The sequence below is a fragment of the Gossypium raimondii genome, chromosome 3 (genome assembly GCF_025698545.1).
Source record: "Gossypium raimondii isolate GPD5lz chromosome 3, ASM2569854v1, whole genome shotgun sequence".
Classification (NCBI taxonomy): domain Eukaryota; kingdom Viridiplantae; phylum Streptophyta; class Magnoliopsida; order Malvales; family Malvaceae; genus Gossypium; species Gossypium raimondii.
In genome coordinates, this window is record NC_068567.1 from 28050436 (window position 1) to 28075553 (window position 25118).

Genomic DNA, 25118 nt, shown 5'->3' on the forward strand with positions numbered 1-25118 from the left:
GCGAATTTTAAAAATAAAACAAACTTAATTGTAAAAAGTATTAAAATGCGGAGGGGCTAAAAGCGCAATTTACCCCTCCACTCAAAAACACGCGGATCCTAGGCTGGGTCGGGTCGGAGTCGGGTTGGCCTCCCCAAAACGACGCCGTTTTGGGCGTCTGGGGCTCTCCAAAACGACATCGTTTTGGTTCCCTATAAAAGCCCCCATCTCTCCAAAAAAACTCATTTTAAACCCTATTTAAAAAAAAACAAAATCCTTTCAAAAAAAAAGCTCTCCCCTTCAGTTCTCCAGCGTCCAGTCCAGCCATCGGCCGATCATCGGCCACCACGCCGGCCGTCGATCTTCGGTGCCGGCACCACCGTCTGCGGTGGCCGAAATGGGGAAAATCCCTTATTCAGTTCCTTCGGCCTCTCTAAACCTAAATCTGGGTTTGGAGTTTTAAAAATATCGACGAAAACCACAAAGAATTCAAGGAAACCCTTCGATTTTCGGCCATCGATCCTCGGCGTAGCTCCTCAAACGCTTCAGCGCCGTTTCAAAGTCCAAAGAAAGGTGGTTTCTTTCATTTTTACTTTTATATTATTCGTTTATAAAAAAATAAAATAATAAATATAACAATAGAAAAATAAATAAATATTGTAAATGTCAACCTTTTTTATCGATTTGCCCTCTGTATTGAACTCTCGGTTTGCTGTGAAAATAATAACTTTTTTTATTTGATATTCCCAGGGTCCCCTTTACAGTATTCTTAATGGCTTTTTATAGCAATAATAAAACAAATAGTATAGAAAGTAAATCTTGTTTACATCGATTTGATTCTCAATCTTTTGATTTTTCTTTCCATATACTATTTTGTTTCTTTTCTTGTTATGCAGGTGAAGCGGGGATGCGGCTCTTCATGAAACTCGTCATAGCTATGAGCTTACCCCAAAAACCCTAGGGTTTTTGAAACTGCTTCGGCCCGGGATTTATTTTGGGCCTCTGTTTATTTCAGTTTAGGCCCTTATGGGCCTATTTGTAATTGGACTCTATATTTATTTTTTCATGTAGGCCGTGTAAAATTTAGGTGTTACAGTTGCCCCTCTTTGCTCGTTATTGTGTAACGGAACGGAGCAAAGACTTTAAAAATGCCCAATTTTGCCCGGTCGTGCTTGGCCCTTGGTACTCCTTTTCTTCAAGTAGCCTCATTCCTTCCTACTGCATCTTCAAAGGTATAGGAACTAATGCATCAATCTATTCCACTGCAATGCCATGGAGATGGGATTCGTACATTGTAGTTTTCTCAAAATTTTGTTATCTTTAATATGCTCCACTGCAACTTTAGGGAGATAAGACTTATAGCTTCAACTTGATCTGCTGCAACTTAAAGATGAATTTGATGCGATTTGCTCTACTGTAATTTTATAGAGATAAGATCCATCACTCTAATCCACTCCACTACAACTTTAGAGAGACAGGATTTGTTTATTTAGTCTGCCCCACTGCAATTTCAGGGGGATAAGACTTGCTTTCTTGAGTCTGCTCCACTGCAACTTTAGGGAGATAAGACTCGATGTGATCTACTCTACTGTAACTTCAGAGAGATAAGATCTGTGGTTTTAATCCACTCCACTGTAACTTCAAGGAGATAGGATTATTGGCTTTAATCTGCTCCACTGCAACTTCAGGGAGATAAGATTCGCCATCTTCAATCTTTCATTGTTGGGGAAACGAGATTCGCCGTCGTAGCTTCAATCTGTTCCACTACACCGCCAGGGAAGTAAAATTCACTATTGCGGCTTCAATCTTTTTAATTGCAATGTTGGGGAAACGAGATTCACAGTCGTAGCTTCAATCTGTTCCACTACACCGCCAGAGGAGTAAGATTCGCCGTTGCGGCTTTAATCTATTCCACTGAAATGCTAAAGAGATAGGATTCACTACCCACAGCTTTAATCCGCTTCGCTTTAGCTATTTCAAGTCTTAACGCCAGAGAGATAAGATCCACTGCCCTTAGCTTTAATCTGCTCCGCTGCAACACTAGGGAAACAAGATTCGCTACTTTAGCTTTAATCTGTTCCACTATAACGCCAGAGGATTAAGATTCGCCGTTGCGACTTTAATCCATTCCACTATAAGGCCAAAGAGATAGGATTCGCTGCCCACAGCTTTAATCCGCTCTACTTCTGCTAATCCAAGTCTTAACACCAGGGAGATAAGATTCGCCATCGTGGCTTCAATCTATTCCGCTACAACGCCAGAGAAGTAAGATTCGCCGTCGTGGCTTCAATCTTTTCCATTGCAACGTTAAGGCGATAAGACTAATGTCTTCGATCTGCTTCACTGCCAGCACAGAAAGACAAGATCTGTTATTTTCAACCTACTCCACTGCTGCTCAGGGAGATAAGGCTGAAGTTTCACCGGCTTGTTCTCTGGGGAACATGACTTGTTCAATTCATGAACCTATTTATGCCTAGCTATTAAGATGTCATGATCGAAATGAATCAAATGCCCCTAACTAGACATGTATGAATGACATTTGAATCAATGCAGAATGTCATTTTTTTAAGAATGATCCCTCATTATCATTCAAGTTATCATTACTCAAAGTTTATTAAGGCTTTATCGCTGACGTGCTACAACGCCTTTTTGCTAGGCTGGCATCTCTAAAGAAACACTTAATCTAATTGCCCCTACCGTGAACTTCAAAGCTCAATCCACTGGGACGCAAAAAATTTGTACCATCTTTCTTCCACTGTGACCCAATGGTAGAATAATTTGGCTTTTCCTCAATCTTATCGTATCTCAAGGATGCAGATCATGAAACACCTTGGTTCTTTACACCCTTCCCCGGGTATCATACTAAATTCTTATGTGCAAATGAAGAATTTCTTTTCTAAAGGGAACTTCTTTCTATCCCTTGAAGCTTTGTCACCAATCAAGATTTCTTGTTGTCTCGTTCTATCAACATTTGGACAACAAAATCTGAAAGAACAATTTTAATTTAGACTTTTCCTTCTTCGTTTTAAGCTTGGCGTGTTCTAAACCATAGTCCTATTTCAGGTTACTGAATTATTTAGAAATTCCCAGAGTAATATGGAGAACTCCTTTTGTGAAAGTTTATTAGTCCATTAATCATTATTTTAATGCAACATGCTTGCAAAAAGATTAAAATACTGACTAAGAGATAAATTAATTTGAGGCATAACTCGAATAATAGAAAAAGAATTTATTGATAGCAAGTTTCTTGAAAAGAAAAAGTATTCAAGATCATCAAAGAATGAAGTATTACAAGAACAAACAAATTCAATACAAGTAATATGAAGACTAGGTGCCTTGGATATCGCAGCTTGAATTTCTCCGTACAAACTAAGAATCATTTTGAGTTTAACATGTGTTTAGGAGATCCACAGTACTTTGTTGATGCCCCAAGACGTTGTATATCACTTTCCTGTTGATTTAGGTGTAGCAGGATCACCACATGCCCCAACCTGACAATGTTTGAGCCGCCCTTTTCGGGTTTTCAACTCAAATCCCCTTTGGTCTCAAGGCGCCCTTTGTGGGTTTTCACTTTGGCCTTTTTTTTTATGTCAGAGCACCCTTTACGGGTTTTCACTTTGATTCCTCCTTTTCCTTCAAGTGAAATATTTCTTGACTGAATCTGAATTTACAGGATTCGGTAAGTTTTTACCATCCATTTCACTCAAAATCAAAGCACCTTCAGAAAAAACCTTTTTTACAACATAAGGTCATTCCCAGTTTGGCATCCATTTCCCTCTAAAATCCTTTTGTAGAGGGAGGATTTTCTTCAACACCAAATCCCCCTCATGAAATTCTCTAGGACGGACCTTTTTGTTATATGCTCTCATCATTCGTTTCTAGTACATTTGACCGTGACGAATAGCTTTTAATTTTTTTTCCTCTATCAAATTCAACTGATCATACCGAGAATGGATCCATTCAGCCTCATCCAACTTTAACTCAGCCAATACCTGGAGAGAAGGGATTTTAACTTCAATGGGTAAAACTGTCTCCATCCCGTAAACCAAAGAAAAAGGTGTTGCCCTAGTAGAAGTCCTGACAGATGTTCGGTAAGCAATAAGAGCGAATGGTAACTTCTCATGTCAATCCTTGTAAGTTTCAGCCATTTTCGCCACAATTTTCTTGATATTTTTGTTGGCTGCCTCCACTGCACCATTCATTTTTGGACGATACAGTGATGAATTATGGTGTCTAATGTTGAACTGGTTGCAGACTTCCGCTATTGTGCTGTTATTCAAATTCAGTGCATTGTCAGATATGATCCTTTCAGGCATTCCATATCGACATATAATCTTTTTCTTCAAAAACTTACTGACTGCTAACTTTGTGACATTAGCATATGAGGCTGCTTCTACCCACTTAGTGAAGTAGTCAATAACCACAAAAATGAAATGATGTCCATTAGAAGCCTTTGGCGATATTGGCCCAATGACATCCATCCCCCACATGGAGAAAGGCCATGGAGAAGTTATAACATGAAGAGGTGAATAAGGCGCATGCATTTTATCTCCATAAATTTAGCATTTATGGCACTTCTTGGCATAATTGATGCAATCTCCTTCCATATTGGGCCAGTAATATCCGAATCTCATGATCTGTCTAGTCATAGTGAATCCATTGGCGTGTGTTCCACAAATACCCTCATGGACTTCTTCTAAAATTTCCTTAGCCTCTACAACATCCACGCATCTTAACAGTACTCGATCCTTTCCCCTTTTGTATAGAATCTCTCCATCTAAAACATAGTCAATAGTTACTTTCCTCAATGTCCTCTTATCATTCTCCGTTGCCTGCTCAGGATATTCGCGATTCTTCACATATAGCAATATATCTTGGTACGAGGGACGATTATCATTCTCCACTTCTTCAATATTGTAGCAGTGGGCCGGGATCTCATAAATACTAATTTGAATGGGCTTCATGTCCTCTAATTTATTTACTTTAATCATGGAGGCTAAACTAGCAAGAGCATCAGCCATCTAATTTTCTTCTTGTGGGAGATAACAAAAGGTAATGTTGTCAAATTCTTCAATCAATTCTAGAATCAATCTCCAATAACGGATCAAATTGGGGCCTCTTGTTTCCCATTCCCCTCTTAGTTGGTATATTACCAATGCTGAGTCTCCGTACACTTCTAGTGTCTCCATTTTTCGCTCTATGGCTGCCCGGATACCCATGATGCAAGCTTCATATTCAGTCATGTTATTGGTGCAGTCAAAGTCCAATTTACTGGTGAAAGGATGATAATCTCTATTTGGAGATACCAGGATTGCCCCAATCCCATTGCCTAATGCATTCGAAGTTTCGTCAAAGTTTAACCTCCAAGAATGATTTTCTTGAGGATCCTCTTCAGCATTTTCCACACACATCAAGTCTTCATTCGAGAAGTCAAAGTCCAAAGGTTCATAATCTTCTAAAGCTCTGCTAGCCAAGAAATCTGCTATCGCACTCCCTTTGATGGCCTTCTGACTTGCATATACTATATCGAACTCGGATAGCAAGATTTGCCATCTAGCCATTCTCCCATTCAACGCCGTTGACTCCATCATATACTTTAAAGGGTCTAATTTTGAAATTAGCCAAGTCGTATGATAGAGTAAGTATTGCCTCAACCTCTTTGTCGTCCAAATCAAGGCACAACATAATTTTTCGATAGACGAATATCTCATTTCACAATCAGTGAATTTCTTACCGAGATAGTATATCGCCTTTTCCTTCTTTTCAGCCGCATCATGCTGACCCAGCACACATCCCATAGAATTGTCGAACACCGTTAAATACAAAATCAATGGTCTATCTGGCTAGGTGGTGACAGCACTGGATTATTGGATATGTATTGCTTTATCTTTTTAAAAGCTTCCTAGCACTCTTCATTCCAAACACCTGGATTATGTTTCTTCAGAAGACAAAATATGGGGTCACATTTCTCAGTCAACTGTGAAATGAACCGAGCAATATAATTCAGTCATCCTAAGAAACCTCGAAACTCTTTCTGAGTACGTGGTGGCTGTAAATCTCGTATTGCCTTGACTTTGTATGGGTCAATCTCGATTCCTTTTTCACTGACTACGAAGCCTAACAACTTTTCTGACCTGGCTCCAAAAGTGCATTTTGTTGGATTGAGTTTGAGCTGAAACTTTCTTAGTCTTAAGAACAATTTTCTCAGGACCTGCACATGCTTCTCCTCTGTTCTAGATTGGACAATCATATCATCAACATAAACCTCAATCTCTTTGTGCATCATGTCGTGGAACAAGGCTACCATGGCTCTCTGATATGTTGCTCCCGCATTCTTTAATCCGAATGGCATTACTTTGTACCAAAATGTTCCCCACAAAGTAATGAATGTAGTCTTTCCCATATCTTCAGGGTGCATCTTTATCTGATTGTATCTTGAGAAACCATCCATGAAGGAAAACAGTGAATATCCCGCCGTATTATCCACCAAAGTATCGATATGTGGCAATGGGAAATTGTCTTTTGGGCTAGCTTTGTTCAAATATCTGTAATCTACGCACATTCGCACTTTTCCATCTTTTTTAGGGACTGGGACGATGTTGGCTACCCATTCAGAATATTTGACCTCCTGTAAAAACCCAGCATCAAACTGCTTCTTGACTTCCTCTTTTATTTTAAGCACAATATCGGGCCTCATTTTTCTTAACTTCTGTTGAACCGGCTTACAATCCTCCCTCATAGGTAGGCGATGCACTACAATGTCAGTGCTCAACCCGAGCATATCTTGGCACGACCATGCGAAGACATATTTGAATTCTTGGAGTAATTCAATGAGGTCTCATCTTGTCTTTACAGAAATCTCAGTTCCAATTTTCACCTCTTTCCCTTCTTCCAAGCTCACAACTTCTATTGCTTCCTTGTGAGGTAAAATTTATTTTTCTTCCTGTTCTACCATTCTCAACAAGTCCAAAGATAAACCACCATCTACGTCAGCTTCAAAGTCTTGTGATCCCTCTAAACACATGTTTCGTTCCAAAGGAAACTCTGAGTTTGTAGCAGTGTCATTCGCGTCATTGATATACAATGACCTAATATGGTTACAAAAGAATGTATAAATTTATGTACAATTATTTGTGCAATATGATTATAAATGAAAGAATAATTTAATATATTTACTCGTATAGAAAGAATAAAAGAATATTTACTCGAAAGAGTTGTATTTTATTAAAATAATGATATTTGAACATAAGCCTTTTTCACAAAAGAGTTCTTATTATTTCTAAGCTAAAATAACAAGTTTGTTCTGAATATTACTCTGAGACAGTTCTAAAGACTTCAGGTATTTCTTTCGCAGTCGAATTATCTAGAACACTCCCAAGTTTATAAGGACAAATGTCTAACAAACTCCTCCCTTCATTTGCATCCTCATTTATGGCATTGATGTGCATGTTTTTCCAACGTCTCTTCGATGCTTTCCTCAATTGATATCCTTCTCTCAGAATGAATGATTCCTCCAAATATGAAGGTTTTGGATATTGGGGTTTTATCATTGGCTCCCATTTGATTTCCTTCCCACTTAAACGCGCCCTTCTTCTTTCCTGCCTTCTTTCCAACTCCTTTCTTTGTCCTCTATTTGGTTTGTACCCTAAGCCAAAGTTGTATTGTTTCTCTTTTAGCACTGGAACCTCAATTTTCCCTTGAAGGTATTTCCCTAATCCTCTTCTGGGTAAAGCTCCTTTCCCTACCAACAATTACAAACCCATCTTTGTAGTTTTGGATATTTTAGGCACCAGAATTTTGCTCCCTTTAGGAATAAATGTTGCATTTACAAACTCCAGAGATCGAAAAGAGCATTCCACCGACTCGTCATTGGTCTCCACATACAGCGCCTCATTGGATACAACCACTATAATATCCTCTTCGGCATTTATTGTCACCAGCCGACCTTCTGACACTAACTTCAATTTCTGATGTAATGATGATGATTACCTAATTGTGTATATATGGTCTCCCTAATAAGCAATTGTAGGAAGGTTTGATGTCCATCACAAGAAAATCCACCTCATAAACTGTTGGGCCAATCAATAAGGGTATCTCAATTCTTCCCATGACCTTTCTTTCTGTACCATCAAACGCCCTCACTATATTTTGGCATGTTTTCATGTGCGAGCTGTCTAAGGGAAGCTTGTTAAGTGTGGATAATGGGAACACGTTCAAAGCTAATCCATTGTCAATCAACATTTCTGGCAAAGTATACCCCTTGCATCGTGTAGTGATATGCAAAGCCTTGGTAGACCCCATGCCCCCAGGTGGTATTTCATCATTATTGAAGAATATGAAATTATCAGCATTGATATTATTGACCAACCGATCTAATTTGTCGACAGAAATATCGTTGGTCACATAGGTCTCGTTCAGCACCTTCATCAACGCATTTTGGTGCACTTTTAAATTCAAGAGTAAGGCTAGTACAGATATACGAGCCGGTTGTTTATGCAACTGTTCGACGAGATTATACTCGCTATGCTTAAAAATTTTGAGGAATTCCATAGCTTCTTCCTCTTTCACTGGCTTATTGATAGATAACACAGGCTTAGCTATTTTCCCTTTTTGTTCCACTGTTACGGCCCTTCCTTTCACAGGTTCTGGATCGGCACTCACACCCTGGTCCTTTGTAGTCTTCTTTCTAAGGATAGTTGTATTGCACTCGTAGTTCCATGGAACCTTCCTACTATCTTGGTAAGAAAAGATTGCAGGTTTCTTTATTATGATCCTTGGCATCATTGGCGTTCTTACTTCATCATTCTTTGGTCGCGAGATGATGACCACAGGCTGAGCTACTTTTGGAGCCTTCATGGATTCAGATGTGCATATACTCCCTTCTTCCTTAACTTCTTCGTAGAACTCCATTTCTTTGTTATCCATCATGCCTTGAACTAAGGCTCTAAATTCTGCACTCCTGAATCTCGTGTCCCTTCTCGTGATGGAACTCACAGTAGTTTTCCACCTTTTCAAAGCTTCTCTTCGAATCCAGAACAAACAACCCTCTTTCTACCATCTTCTTCCAGACCCATCTCAAAGGAATTTTCACTTCTGCGATATTTTCCTTGATTCCTCTACCCATGTTCCTACCTATCATGTTCAATCCATTATCATTATGATTAGGTAACAATTTTTTTGTATTAGGCGAATCATCCAATTTAACAACACCCATGCCTATGAGTCTTTCAACCAGCTTCTTGAACACCGTAAAATGTTCTATGGAATGTCCTACGATTCTCGTGTGATAATCGCATTATGCGTTTGCATCGTACCACTTAGGGTACGGAGGCTGCAGAGGTTTCAAGTAGTAAGGGGAAACCAGGTGTGCATTGAATAGATTCTGATATAGCTCCCTATACGACATTAGAATCGTCGTGAATTGAAGCTTCTCCGTATTTTAGCTTGTGTCAGATCCCTGTTTTGATGATCCTTGTTGGTTAACAGCCACTTTTCCCGGCTGATTCACCGTAATCGTCTTTGAATATCCCTTACTATATGAACTTGTGTTGTTGACCTCATTTTTTTTCTTCTTCGAGGCCGACCTTTTGTTACTTTCTCCAGCATCTATCTTCCCGCTTCTGATAGCATTTTCTATCATTTCACCATTTATAACTATGTCAGAAAAGCTTTTAGTAGCACTTCCTAACATGTGTGATAAATGAGGCCTTCAATGTGTTAACGAAAAGCATTGTCATTTCTCGTTCTAGAATAGATGGCTGAACTTGGACGACAACCTCCCTCCAACTCTGTGCGTATTGCCTAAAACTTTAACCGGGTTTCTTTTTCATGTTTTGCAGAGTGATTCTATCAGGTACCATATCGGTTACATGATTGTACTGCTTTATGAATGCCTGTGCTAAATCTCTCAATGAATTAATTTTGGTACGGCTCAATTGATTGTACCACTTGGATGCTGCCCTTGTGAGGCTATCCTGGAAGCAATGTATCAGCAGTTGGTCGTTGTTAACATACATAGTCATTCGTCTGCAAAACATAGAAATATGAGCTTCGGGGCTACTAGTTCTGTTGTACTTCTCAATGAATTAATTTTGGTACGGCTCAATTGATTGTACCACTTGGATGCTGCCCTTGTGAGGCTATCCTGGAAGCAATGTATCAGCAGTTGGTCGTTGTTAACATACATAGTCATTCGTCTGCAAAACATAGAAATATGAGCTTCGGGGCTACTAGTTCTGTTGTACTTCTCAAACTCTGGCATTTTGAACTTGTAAGGGAGGACTAATTCTGGAACCAAGCTCAATTCTTTAGCATCAATCCCATAGTAGCTCTCAACACATTCCATCGCTCTAAATTTCTCTTCCAGCCATTTGTACTTTTCCTCTAGCTGTTTTGGCAATTCATCATTCATTTTCTCTTTCCCAGTTGTTTCATCAAAGTCAGGGACAACAGGATTGACAAGGTTATCTCCGGGATTAGAGCCTGATCCAGCTTGAAAATTCATTGGAGTTGTAACACCAGCCTGAAAATGCTGAGGCTTGATGGTGACAGAAGATTTGCGCGGATATACCTCCACTTGGGTCTGCACATGCTGAGGGGTAAAGCCTGGGGGATAAATGGGTCCCTCATTGTCTCCTTCCATATTGAGTACAGAACACTTTCCTTTATCAGTTCTTCCAGTCAACAACTGAGTTAATTGAGCCATCATACTCCCTTGAGATTCCATCATTTTGTCCATCATTTTTTGCTGAATTTTCACAAGCTGTTCATTCATTTGTTGTTGAAGTTGATCCTGCTTCTCCTTTTGGAACTGTTCTAGCCTTTCCATCCTTTAATCCATGTCTTTAGTTTTTGATCGAGTACCGTAGTGGTGTGTGGTGGGTTGGTTGGTTTCCAGATGAACTGATGAATGATTTATATTAATTAGAATCTTTTCATATTTTTAATGCATATGAAAAAAATACAATGCATGAAATGAATGCAAAAAATGCGTCAATTTTGATTCAATTCCATTTTAAAAAACTTTACTAGAAAGCAAATTTCTTTACATAAATTGAATTACAAATAAAGCTTTGCCTTATTACTCAACATTCTAATCTTCCTAAGTAACACAGCTAACTCTTGCCCCCGATCTGATTCTAGCTCGTACTTCACACTCAGCATGTCAGCCTGCACTACTAAAATTTGTATGTGATCAGCTACTTCTCGAATCTGGACCACCGCTACCTCCATAATATGATCTCTGCTCCTAACTTGATTTTGAAAGTAGTGAAGCTGTTCCTTATTACGACTTTCAATTGCTTCCAAGCACTCGATCCGAATCTCACAATTTTGCAAGCTATTTCCAATTCTTCTATTCTTTTCTTCATTTCTTCAATTTTGCCTAAGCTTGCTCTCAACTCTATTGTGGAATTTTGATTTTGATACTGACGAAGAGATCTTTCCAACTCAGTCACCCTATCCTTTAATTTACTTTTTTCTCTTTGGCTATCTAACAAACTCTTTTCTAAAGCCTCGTTTTGCATCTGTCTCTTGAAATTTTCGTTCTCATCTATCAGCTTTGTCCTTTTCCTCTCAAATTTCTACTCGCCACTGTTCTGAAGTTTTCCCAACCCGATAATTTTCATTGACAGACGTAACTTTTTATATACTATCTTCAAACTATCCAACTCCTCTTCAACCTTGTTTTTCCCTTTTCTTAATTTCTCAGTTTCGAGCTTTTGAACGTCTATGTCTAATCTTAAGTTCATCTTCTCTTCCTCCATTTGTTCTATCTTATTTTCTAACTCTGCATTTCTTCCTTCAAAATCTTATCTTATGATTTCCAACTCAGAAGGGACGACCCGCAAATATTCCTCTATTGATTGGCTATTTTCCTGACTTATCTTTGGTATATTATCGTTGATTCTCTTAACCCACCATTCATTATACTCAGGAGTTGTCATCGGACCCACCGCTAACCTCTTCATCCGGCGAGTTTGTTTCCATGTGCTAGACATATCTTGAATATTCTTTCTATAACCATCATCCCTGTATGAAAATTCACAATCAGCTATTCCTTGGGTCGCAGGTATGAATTGCCTTGACCTATACTTCCTTAGCACTAACAATGAGGCATATCCAACAGCTCCCCAAATTCCAAGCAGTGGAACCCAATCGAAATTACCACACCTATACAAGATCTCATCTGGAAGCAACCATGGAACCCTCCACTCGACATCCCCTCTTGAAGATTTTGAAGAATTGACATCCACTTCTCCTCCAAAATGTCGTCTCTCCTCAGTGTGGCTACAATCTCCTTTAATGGTGAGTAATTTTCAGAGAAAACCCTATAGAAAACCTGATCAACCTTCCAAAAGTGAGTGAAACCATGCGAGTAGGAGCTGTGCACATCCAATGAATCTACCCTCACCCGCCTTTCGGCATGCACTCAATGACCTGAAAATTTCTGCCAAAATCGCTGGAATCGGTGTAACCTTCAACATACCCGAAAGCTTTGGGGAAGACAACTAAACCATATATACTCAAAGGAAAAACGTCTAACCTCTTCCTGACATCTGGGTGCGTAGAATTAAATCTTTCAAACTCTTCCATGGAATGCACTTGCTATCCCCTTTTTGCTTAATCCGTGCAGCAACCCACTGCTCACTCATCACCGTTACATTCATCAGCTTCTTCGAAAAGGTTGGCACATTTATCGCTCTCGAGTAGACCTTGTCCACTTGAAACTTTGAACATCGGAGTAAAGTTACATATTCTTCTATCGTAGGCACCAAATTTACCTTCCCAAATGTGAAGCAGCTGTAAGCAGGATTCCAAAACTGGGCGAGGGCTCGAAACAAATACTTGTCTACCTTCACATCAAACAAATAAGGCAAATCCCCATAATTATTATAAAATGACTGTCTAACCTTGTCATTCCACTGATCCTAAATTTCCTTCAACTCTTGCAAATTGTTTTGAGTTACACTAATACGAGTAAAATCCCATAGTTCTGATACATATCTGTCAACCAAACTATCGTCTTTCTCTTGCAGTGTCGTTTCAGACCAAGTTCGGACAACCGCATTATCCTCCACTTTATCAAAAAACCCTTTTTCCATGATAAGTTTTCTATCTAGCAACTGAAAATTAACCGACGCCTTTTATAATGAAATGAGATGCCATGTCATGCAATCAAAATAAAACATAAAAAGTCAGTATCATACAAACATAAAATATAATCAAGAAATAGTAAAACACCTATTTGGATATCTACCAAGGTTCAGTGTAGTTCTACCTAAGGTGGATTCCTAAGGTTCACTATATGAAGTTCGGCTTCTAAGGCAAAGGTACTAAAACCAGCAGATTCCTCGATCTTCACCCAATATAGGCTCATATAGATCAAGTTCGGTTCAGGGGAATACATTTTCCCTATGACTATACGGAGATGAAAATCTCACGAAGGCATAGGTACCGATGTATTTCAAAAGCGACCCACTATCCTATATGGAGGTGAAAACCTCACGAAGGAATAGTTTCTCACTCCCACCTAGAAGGGTAAGATCATTCAATTCATGTAATGTGTAATGCAAACAATACTTAGATCAATTAAGCAAGAAAATAATGAATACAAAAAGAATATCATGAATTTATTTTTTTCGACCATAAGACAAGAATTAATCAACTTTGTGGCTCGACTCTCTTATTTTAAAAAAATGTCCCCAGTGGAGTTGCCAAGCTGTCGAAACTATTTTTATCTTAAAAAAAACAAAAAATAGTTGTCGATGAAAATTGGAGTTGCCACTAATCTTTTATTAAGGTGTGATTGGATCACCTAAAAACGAATTTGGTCTACGAGTTTTATAAAAACGAGTTCGGAAGTCAGTTACGTACGAGGAAGGATTAGCACCCTCGTAACGCCCAAAAATTGGTACCAAATTGATTAATTAATGTCTTAACGTCGAGTTAAAAATACGATCCTTAATTAAATTAAATTATTTATTAAGACTCCCTCATTTTGAAACAGAAAACATCACACCCAATACGTTAGGGCACGATATTTTATTTCTTCAAGATGAGTTTGTCCAAAAGATTTGTGTGATAAAATTTAAAAGAATATCCATTTGTTTAAAATTTATAAGGAAATCGCGGCCCAATACATTGGCACAATTTCTCAAAATTGTAAGCATTGAATATTTCCTTTATTATTTTTTTAGAAAAATCTTTATCTCGAGAAATCAACGCGTCACATCCAATACGTTAGGACACCACATGTTGAATTCCCGATGACAAGCTTTATTTTATTTAATTAAAGAGCAATTCTTGATTGTTAGATTTTACGAAGAAAATTGGAACCCAATACGTTAGGGCTCAATTTTCTTGAAAATCCTAAATACGAGTATTATCTCTATTTTGAAAATTTTATATTTTTAAATTCAAGTAAAAGATGATGTAATGTTATATTGTATGTATAAATGTCGCGATAGCAAATACAACAATAATAAATACAACAATGGCATAGAAATAATATAAACAAATAAATGAACGAAACTAATATTCCTAAGAAAAAATAATTAATGACATGCAAAGTATCAAATAAACAAGCAAGATAAAAAATAATATAAATGAAAACACAAATTAATAAACAAATGAAATAAATAAATAAATAATAAAAAGTACATAATATATACATTGAACTTATGAAGAATAAAAAGACATGCACATACATGGATTTACATATAAAATCTAGAATTATAAAATTTATATAGCAAAATATATAATGTATTTATGAAAATAAATAAAAATACATAATTATACGTATATATAATAATAATAAGAAATACGATTTTTAAAAATAAGTATTTAATCATTTTAAAAACATGAATATATACGTGTATATATATATATATAAATATAAAAATATTCATTAAAAATATAAATATAGAAAAATATTAGTTAGAAGAAAATATAAATATATATACATATATAGATTTTTTTAAAAAAATTAAAATTAAATATATATATATATATAATAATTACATTATCAATTAATTAAAAAATAAAGAAAATAAAAAAGGACTAAATTGAACTGAAGACAAAAAATTTGGGGCAAATTCGCAAATAATTGAAGATCGAATGACCATATTGAATGCGCAAAGAATGCAGAGGGGCTGGAAAGGAAGTTGTCCCTTCTCTAAAACGGCGCTGTTGCAAGTTGGACGAAATTGAAATTAAAAACAAATTAAAGGCGAATTTTAAAAATAAAATAAACTTAATTGTAAAAAGTATTAAAAGGCGGAGGGGCTAAAAGCACAATTTACCCCTCCGCTCAAAAACACGCGGATCCTAGGCCGAGTCGGGTCGACCTTCCCAAAACGACGCCGTTTTGGGCGTTTGGGGGCTCTCCAAAACGGTACCGTTTTGGTACCCTATAAAAGCCCCTATCTTTCCAAAAAAACTCATTTTAAACCCTATTTAAAAAAAAACAAAGTCCTTTAAAAAAAGCTCTCCCCCTTAGTTCTCCGGTGTCCAATCCGGCCATCGGCCGCTCATCGGCCACCGCACTGGTCGTCGATCTCCAACGTCGACACCGCCGTCTACAGTGGCCGACAATGGGGAAAATCCCTTATTCGGTTCCTTCGGTCTCTCTAAACCCAAATCTGGGTTTGGAATTTTCAAAATATCGACAAAAACCGCAAAGAAGTCAAGGAAACCCTTCGGTTTCCGGCCACCGATCCTCGGCGTGGCTCCCTCAAACGCTTCAGCGCCGTTTCAAAGTCCAAAGAAAGGTGGTTTCTTTCGTTTTTAATTTTATATTATTCGTTTATAAAAAATAAAACAATAAATAGAAAAATAGAAAAATAAATAAATATTGTAAATGTCAACCTTTTTGATCGATTTGCCCTCTGTATTGAACTCTCGGTGTGAAAATAATAACTTTTTTTATTTGATTTTCCCGTGGTCCCCTTTACAGTATTCTTAATGGCTTTTTATAGCCATAATAAAACAAATAGTATAGAAAGTAAATCTTGTTTACATCAATTTGATTATCAATCTTTTGATTTTTCTTTCCATATACTGTTTTGTTTCTTTTCTTGTCGTGCAGGTGAAGCGGGGATGCGGCTCTTGCGGATCTTGGCTGCAGCGTGAGGCTTACCCCAGAAACCCTAGGGTTTCTGAAACTGCTTTGGGCCCGGGATTTATTTTGGGCCTCTGTTTATTTCAGTTTGGGCCCTTATAGGCCTGTTTGTAATTGGACTCTGTATTTATTTTTCATGTAGGCCGGGTAAAATTTAGGTGTTACAAACTTTATATAGTTTTTTTATGTTTATTGTTTTTTAAAAAATAAAAAAATGAAAAAGGTTTATTTTTGTTATTATTATATTTTTAATGACTATTTAAATTTAATTTAAAAAAAAAGACAGACCTAACATACAAATAGATCAAAAGTTTAAAAGCATTTAATTGGATGCCGCCAACAATCATGAGCCACCCTTTTTTCATCTCATTTAAAAAATTAATTATTTCATCTAGTTTCTAAACGTTTTATATAATCACATTTCAATCCGGTGTCACCAATAACAATGGCAGAACCTCACAAAAAAATATTATTTTTTAAAATCAACCAATATTGGCCCATTATGAAGGATGGTGCGTCAATGGCAATGACGACACCAAAATTTACTGTTCAAAACAGGTATTTTTATATATAATTTTGTACATGATTTTTTATAAATAATTAATTTATTTGAGTTATCTTTAAGAAAAAGCCATGAAAGGTTGAATGGTGACTTTGAGAGATGGGGCATCTCCTGCACAACACCCATTTGTGAAGGCAGAACAAATGGATCGACTCATGCAAAAACAAGTCAAATTTTGGGCTACAATAGCTGCTTCCATAGACATCTGGCCTTAATTTCCTTACCCCCAAAAAATATTGATTAAAATATAAATAGTATAGATTAAAATATTTAAAGCATAAACTTTATTTTATTAAAATAATTAAATTTCAAGAAAAAAACCGACAAATTTCATTAAAATATAAAAGCATAATGTCAAATTTATCTCTTACCCTTTTTTTAAAGCTAAATTTAATTCTAAACATTTTTAAAAATAGTTAACTTTAATCATAAATCTTTTGAAAAAGAAATTGAATTGATGTTTTTCTAATAGAAATATTGATTAAAATGTTAAAAATTTAAGTACCGCAGCCTTATGAAATTTCATATGTAATTCATGTTTTTTAATTTTTATGAAAATTTTGTATTTTTTAAATTTTGAATTTGGAAATTTTTTAAAATTTTAAAATATTTGTTAACTTTAAGATATAAAATAAATAATGTTATGTTAGCATAAAGTACACCTGAAATATTGTTAAAAATTAATATTTTAATATTTTAATATCAAGCAACAATGTTAGGGATTCAACTGGGTTACCTTAATGTGGACATATTAGGAGACTCAAAAACAGTTATATCTAAATGTCAAAGTGAAAATCGTGACAGATCAGAAATAGGAGCAATCATCAGTGATATTCAAAGTCTAAAAGGTTTCTTTCAAAAAATCAGATTCTCCTTCATACCAAGGACTGGAAATATGGAAGCACACAGAATAGCAAGAGAAACACTCAAGAAAGGAGAAGAATTTTACCTGGAAGGAGAGACTTTACGTGCGTTATGGGAGGAGCATGAATCAATTCGTCTGGATCATTCGGAGCAAAGGGAGAGGAGATAAGATTTGTTTTGAAGTGGGTGTCGGTTGAAATGAAAGATGAAGAGCAGTATAGTAAAAGCAATCAGAAAAGCAGGAGATCTGAGGAGATTTGCTTTTACTGTTCAGTGGTCTTGGGCAGAGGAAATGGAAGAACAATTATTGCAGACAACTGGATCACGTTCGGCTGGGGGTTTTTGATTTTTTTCGTTTGTGGGCTAAAATGATAACAGCCCGTTTCTTTGTAGTTTTATTTAGGATTTATTGTTTTAGGTTCAGCCCAACTTGGACGATTTTCATTTTTTTCTTTTTTAATCCAGTCGAATTTTCAAAAAAAAAAATTCTTTTAAAAGATTAATAATGAAATTTAGTTTAAAAATAAGAGTTAAATTGATAAAATGTAAATATTTAGCGTTAAATTTATGATTATGGTAAATATAAAAGGCACGGTTGCATATTTTAAAGAAACGATACAATTTTGCAGGGAAACAGTCCAGAGAGATCGAGATTCGAGAGTCCGACAGACATAGTTTAATGATCGAATTGAATCATTATTTTCCGCAAAAAAATAAAAAGGAATAAAATCTAGAGAGGCAATCAGGAATCGTGAATCGATTTACAACAAAAGCTGACAAAGTAAGATCGCTTATCACTCCTTTTCTTTTTCCTGTATGAACTAAAATTTTCTTTAAAATCTCTCATTTACTCCTGCTTGAAGTAGTTAATTGATCGACTGTGAAAAAACCCCAGTTCTCATATATCTGTTTATTGTTATATATTGAAATGAATATTTGAAATGTATTGCGAATTTCAAATCTGAGTTTGATTCAATGCAAGTTTTGGGTTGGCTTAAAATTTTGTCAGAAATTATTGATTGATGCTTTAAGCTGAAAGAAGTGATGTTTTTTTATCTAAGAATTGATGGGCTCATGAATTTTAACTGAATTTTAATGTTGGGTTTTGCTCTTTAGATTGAATAAAGCTGAAAGTAGAGAAGTTGAAGGAGTTTTATAGTTTTAGTATTGATGGGGAAGCCATTGTTTTATGAGATATTGGAAAAACCAGCAACAAGTTGTATAATAGGAATATGTAGTGGAATATGGTTTTACATACAGAAGAAAAACATTGGTTATCAGCATGTTGGTTTAAGTTACGAAACCGCGATCGAAGGGCACCATTGGAGGGTAATTACTTCATCTTTTTCACACATAAGTGTTCTTCATCTTGTTTTCAATATGAGTGCCCTTTGGAGTCTTGGTGTTATTGAACAATTAGATCATTTAGGTCTTGGAGTGGCTAATTATCTTCATTACACACTTGTTTTGGTTGTTTTTTCGGGCTTGCTTGTGTTGGGAATGTACCATTTTCTAATTCAGCGGTTTAAGATAGAGTATTTCCGGCGAGTAACTGCTGTCGGTTATTCTTGTGTTGTTTTTGGATGGATGACGATTTTGTCCGTGAAGCAACCTTCATCAAAGTTAGATCTCTTTGGATTCCTTTCACTTCCTATTAGTTTTGCACCCTTTGAGTCGTTGATTTTCACTTCGATCATTGTTCCACAAGCAAGTTTTCTTGGACATTTATCTGGTATTATTGTGGGGTATGCTATAGCTTGGGGTTTGATTCACGGGATGACTAATTATTGGGCAGTTTCCATGCTGGGATGGATTGCAGTTGTTTTCATTTTCAGTTTGAAGCATTCTGGTGCTTATGATTTGAGTTTTCTCGAGATTGAGTCTGTTACAGATCCTTCATTGCCTTCTGTCCGGTTTATCAGAAATGGTAGAACCTTGCAGATGAATACAGTTCCAGTTGAAGGCATTCAAATTGTTTAGTTCCTTTGTGAATATGTTGGTTTTGCTTTGCTGGACAAGAAAGTAAATTTGATGATGCTATCACAGTCAAATGTGGTAACTACCGGAGGGTAAATTTTGGTGGTGAATGAGTCGAAATTGTAAAATAGTTACCGTAATGCTGGATCGTGGCTGCTACTTGTGTCCTTGCTATTTAACCATTGGATTTTACAGATTCATTGCTTTCCTCTGCTTTGATAATACAAAGTTTCCAGGTTTGCTTGTAAACTTGCAAAGATTTACACAAATTTCTTCACTGACGTATTGCAAGTTAGTGATCATCATTGCTTTCATATGCATTCAATGTATAAGCTTTTAAAAAATTTTATGTTATTTTTCATTTTATTTGATTTATGTCTTACACTTATGTCTGGCTTGGCATGGCATGGTTACGAAGATGCATACTTATATTCAATATTGACATTGAGTTCAAGTAACAAGGTTCTACGATTCTTTTGGAAATTGGCTAAGAAAATTTGTTGATATTGGAAACGCAAATTCATTGAATATATATATATATATATATGGTAATTATCTGGGTTTGTTTTATATAACATGTTCGGGGTTTGTAGTTGTTCTTGATAATGTCATCGTTGAGATTCAAATTCTTATTCTACCTTTAAGAGTGCAATGTGTTTTATCATTGCACCTAACACCAATTATATATGATTATTTAAGAACTTGAAAAAAGATTTATTTCTCTAAATTTTATTTTTATACATTTAGTTAAAGCTAGAGTTATGCTAGATGAAAATAGTTGCACCTGTTCTGTATGAGTATGTTCAACTTTTGCTAATTTTTTTTATTTCACTAGAAATGTGTGCTCATATTTGTATATTTATTGAAAACGGAATTAGAAAAAAAAGTTGAAGTAACATAGGTTGCAATGGTTTGTGTGTTTGAATGTGATGGAAATTGTTAAGTGATATGAGATAATACAATATTCCAAGATCAATGTGTAGAATATAAGCATTAGATATCAATGTTTCAAAAAAAGAAAAAAAAAAGAAAAGGAAAAAACAAAGTTACAAGCATGATTGTTTTTAAGAGAAAAAAAGTAGGAGTAAGTGTCATGTGGTGAGATATAAGCCAAGTGATATATGCATGTATAAACACATGTTAATGGTCATTGCAACAAATATTGCGCTCTTCGATCACCCTATGTGATCACATATTTAAATGTCCCCTCCACTAGGGATCATAGGCGAGACATGTTCTTCATGGCGGAAATTACAGTTTATAAATATTTCAACACTTTTAAACATTAAATAAATGAAATTTTTAAACAAATAAAAAGAATCACTTTTTTTTTAAGTTAAAAAAAAATCAAGGGATGCATGATCTTGAACCTTCTGTGGCGGAGGAGTCGGATAAGCTCTCTTTGGAAGAGGAGGAGCTTATCAAGAGCATTAAAAAAGTCAAATAAGCTGTTGGCTCTACTGAAAATTCTCAAGGAAAATGGTATCTTTTAGGGATACTTTAGTTGGTGCTGATTTTGCTGACTTTGAAGCTTGCTTAGAGCAAGAACCTGTTTCTACGGATGATATGGACACGTCTATTTTGGAATCTGTTGATGATGGTTCCATCACCCTTTCTCGGGATGAAAAATCTAGGATGCGTCAGTGGGGTAACACCCTAATCATCGGGAAAATTTTGACCAATATCTTCTTTTTAAGTTAAATCATTTATGGAACCTCTCCGGAGAGCTTCAACTCATTGATTTGGATTTGAGATTTTTAGTTGTCAAAATTAGGGTTTAGGGTTTAAAACAATATTTGCTTATCGATGGCCGTAAAAATTTTTTGCATTATAAGGCACTGGATTTATATTGCTTTTCATGTGAAACTATGGGTCTCAAGGTTAATACTAGTTTCCTAAGGGATAACAGCTCTAAAGGAGCTGATGGTAACTTGGTTTTGCCCAATATTTCCTCTAATGGAATTTCAACTCTCTCCATGCAAAATTCCATTACTGTTGGCATTCCTAAAGTGACCCCTCCCTTGGCTGTCTTGACTAACAGCCCTGCAGCGGTGGATAACAGCGATGGGGGAACTTGGACTATTGTTCCAAGGAAAAAACAAGTAAAAAGAGGCCAATAAGTTGCAGCGGGTAAGCTGCCATCTGTCACGCTGCTGCCAGCTGCTAATGCAGCCTCGTTTTCGTCTGTTTCTACAGCAGCTGAAAGGGTTAATGCTGCCCCAACCGAGCGACAAACCCCTCCCACAAATGGCAGTAGCATGTTGAAGAAAAGGAACAAGAGCCAAAAGGTGTTTGTAAAAACTCCTAGACCGGTCAAAGAAATTGACTCTTCTAAAGCCCCAGCTGATATGAACAAATTATGAATATTAATTCATAATGTAATTAATTTTAATTTTAATCTAAATTATTTTGGGTTAAATAATTATTAATAATTAATTATGAAAAGAGGCTTAGTTGAGCTGAACGAAGAAAATCGATCCAACCGAGTACTGGGCTGTCCAAAACCGTCCCACATGCTGACCCAAGTAGCTTGTTTGGCTGATTATTTGGCTTGCAAAATAACCCTTAAAGATTCCTTGAATTTGCATTCAAACCCCTCCACTTATCGTGCATTCTTAGATTTGTCCCTACCTTAAAATAGCAAGTTTGAAACCTTCAAACTTGCCACATGTGTGGCCGGGCATGGGGGGAGCCTATGACTGTTGATTTTTGCTATTTTTAGCAGCCATCTCAACCTATAAATGCCCCCGTTGGCTGCTCATTTGAAACACACCTCAAAACTTCTTATCCTTTCACTTCTCTCTCACTTTCTCTCTTCAAAACCCTTCCTTTGTTCTTCATTTTCCTTCCCATTCCCTTGCCGATTTCACCTAATGGAAAAGAGTCCTTCAACCACCATTTGAAGCACCATTCAAGTGTTTGTGAAAACCTCAGTTCAACAAGAACAAGCGGAGAAGAAGGAGCGGATCTAGTCAAGCTTTGGAGAAACACCAGATTTGATGCCTGTTCCTTATCCTTTTAATTTTATTGTTGTTATTATGAACATGAATATGAATACTTATGATGTTTATATATTTAATTTAATTAATATGGCTTGAATTTAATTCGTGTTAGGTTGATTACATTTTGTCCACTTAATTTATTAAAATTGTGCTTGTGTTGTTATAGGTATTGATAAGATGTTTGATTAAGTAAAACCATGACTAAGTTATTCTTGCATTATAATTGTAAGGTAACTAATGAATTAATTGACATAATACTTAATCAATGCTTGTTTAATTAAGTTAGCCTTGCATAACTTGTAAGATTATTATGATTAAACTATTTCAATATAGTAATATATTGTTATCTCACTTAATCTTTTATGTGCTTATGAAGATTGATTAATTGTTTGAATTGACATTGGAAAATGTTCAAGAGATTAGTTAATTTAATAGGTATGTATGAGCAATAGTTAACAAATTACCAAGTTGCCGTGAATTTATTCGTAACAACATGAACATGAGTTTAGTAATTCTAAGTTAAGAAATGTAATTAATCTAACACAATTATGTCATCTTGATTAAAATCTTATTTTTAAAATCATGCATTGGAACTTTTAGTTTTATTTTATTTTATTTTACTTAGTTATATTTTAGTTTTAATCACTTCCTCAAAATCAAAATATTTTTCTTTACCAAAGTGTTTTTAATTGCATTGATATATAATTCTTTTCACAGTCTCTGTGGGTACGATAACTCGACATTTACTCATTTTATTACTTGTTACAATTGTGTACAGTTGCACATTTTCGTCATTCCAGTTGTGGTAAAAGGTTGGATAGTTTGCCAACACGTATGTTGTGGCAATTCCAGGAAGACCGAGTCAACACTCGATGCATGTGCCAACCCGTTTTTCAATAGTGTCAGAAATAGTAGTTTTGGGGATTTCAAATCCGACGAGTAAGTTCGTAAATATTATTATTTAATATTTACGAGTCAAATATGGTTTTAAATTTTTTTTTGATTTGATAATTTATGTTATATAAGCAATTTATGAAGTTCAAGTGGTATGACCCTAAGGTCAAGTAGTTTTAGAAAATAATGTATTGGGAACTCGTTTCTATAAATTGAGCCTTAAATATTTTTATAAATATTTATGGAGTGTCATTAAGGTGGTATTAAAGTTTCGTTGACAAATTTTAACATTTCGATAGTTAATTAAGCGAAAAGGACTAAATCATAAAAGTTGAAAAACTCAATCGCTATTAGTTTAAAGGTGTTAATTGCTTAAAGAATTATAGTTGGATGGCCTTAATGGGTCTTTTAAGTTTTAATGTTTATTATGTTATTATATTATGAAAATAATGAATAAAAAGTTTAAAAAATAAAAACATAAAAGACAAAAGCTATTTTCTTCTCTCCCACCGAATGTCGCTATGGAAATGGAAATTTAAAAGCTTCAAGCTTTGGTTCTTCTTTGAATGATGCATGGAAAGCCATTTTTCACCCATTTCTAATAATTTTTATGTTTTTTAGATTGTTGCAATTAGGTCCAACTAGCCCATACCTTCAATTTTAAAATTGTTAAAGATTTTGAATGTTCCCATTGATGAATCTTGTGATACTTGATGTTAAATGGTAAATTTGTAATGTTGGTTGATATTTAAAAGTATTTTGTTAAGTATTTTTGATGAATTTGTCGATTAGGGATTAAATTGTTAAAATAGTAAAAATACAAGGATTTGTTGTGAAATTGTTGTATGAATGGGTTGTATTGGATAGAATAAGTATTCATATGGGCTCAATTTTGGGTAAAAACGGTTAATTTGTATGTTTTAGGCTCAGGGACTAAATTGAATAAAAGTAAAATTTTAGGGGCAATTTTGTAAAAATGTCAAAATAACTAAATTGCATAAAATGAATTATTATACTATCTAAATTAATAGTTTGATTGAAATTATTAATTTAGATCAAGACCGGGTGGAAAATCGAAGAGAATGGAAAATTTTTAAAATGCCCCTGTACTTTGACATTTTTGCAAAATAGCCAAGTAAGTTCGTATGAATTATACTATGTATAATGTTGACCAAATTGTATGTTATTATATGATTTTATTGAAAATTAATCAATATATATGTTAATTATACAATATATTGAGTAAACAACGATGTACGACGACTTCTGAGCCCCATTTGAACTTTAAGAATATATAGGATACAAATGACATGTCATTAGGGTTACCATATTTTTGGTGTTGGTCCTTAATGTCCTATCGGTGGCTGAGTTTTGGCATGTGTTGCGGATACTTGACAGCTTATGTGAGCAGCACAGTGTAGCTACGTCCTGACCGATAGCTTTGTGAGCAAACCCATTTATGGCTCAAGAGAGAGCATCTATGTAAAGGAAAAGGAAATAAATGGTTTTGACCATATGTTAGTACACAGTGTGTAAGATTCCCACGTATCTAATATTATTCTAAGTGGTTCAACGAGCATACAAAGGGAAGGAACAGTATGTGTTCCAATTGGCAATGTCATGAAAGTATGGAAAGGTATGAGTTGCTGATGAATAAAGTGTGTATAACCATGTTCATGAAAAGTATGAATGCTTATATGCTATATTCATGAAAGTTATT

At 35.6% G+C, this 25118-nt stretch overlaps 2 protein-coding genes across 6 annotated transcripts in view; one reads left to right on the forward strand and one right to left on the reverse strand.

Moving 5' to 3' along the window:
- LOC128039771 (uncharacterized) overlaps positions 1-17963 on the reverse strand; it is a 32753-nt gene extending 14790 nt beyond the window's left edge. For 2 of the 5 annotated variants that reach the window (XR_008194356.1, XR_008194353.1), the window contains exon 1: positions 17611-17963. Coding sequence is in view for 1 of the 5 variants with exons in the window: in XM_052628250.1 (XP_052484210.1) it covers positions 9998-10807 (810 nt within the window). In the remaining 4 variants the exon portion in view is untranslated. Of the gene's footprint in view, positions 1-7981; positions 10882-10967; positions 13122-14921; positions 15166-17610 lie in introns of those variants that run through there. The other 3 variants (XM_052628250.1, XR_008194354.1, XR_008194355.1) reach the window with 3 other exon arrangements.
- Positions 17964-18099: 136 nt separating this feature from the next.
- On the forward strand, positions 18100-19890 carry LOC105794000 (RHOMBOID-like protein 13). The gene is made up of 2 exons (XM_012622948.2): positions 18100-18306; positions 18642-19890. The coding sequence occupies exon 2, from the start codon at positions 18696-18698 to the stop codon at positions 19503-19505; it is 810 nt and encodes a 269-aa protein (XP_012478402.1). The 5' UTR covers positions 18100-18306; positions 18642-18695; the 3' UTR covers positions 19506-19890.
- Positions 19891-25118: the final 5228 nt, after the last annotated feature.

Coding starts and splice junctions, on each gene's coding strand:
- LOC105794000 (XM_012622948.2), top strand. CDS start 18,696: ATGGGGAAGCCATTGTTTTATGAGATATTGGAAAAACCAGCAACAAGT.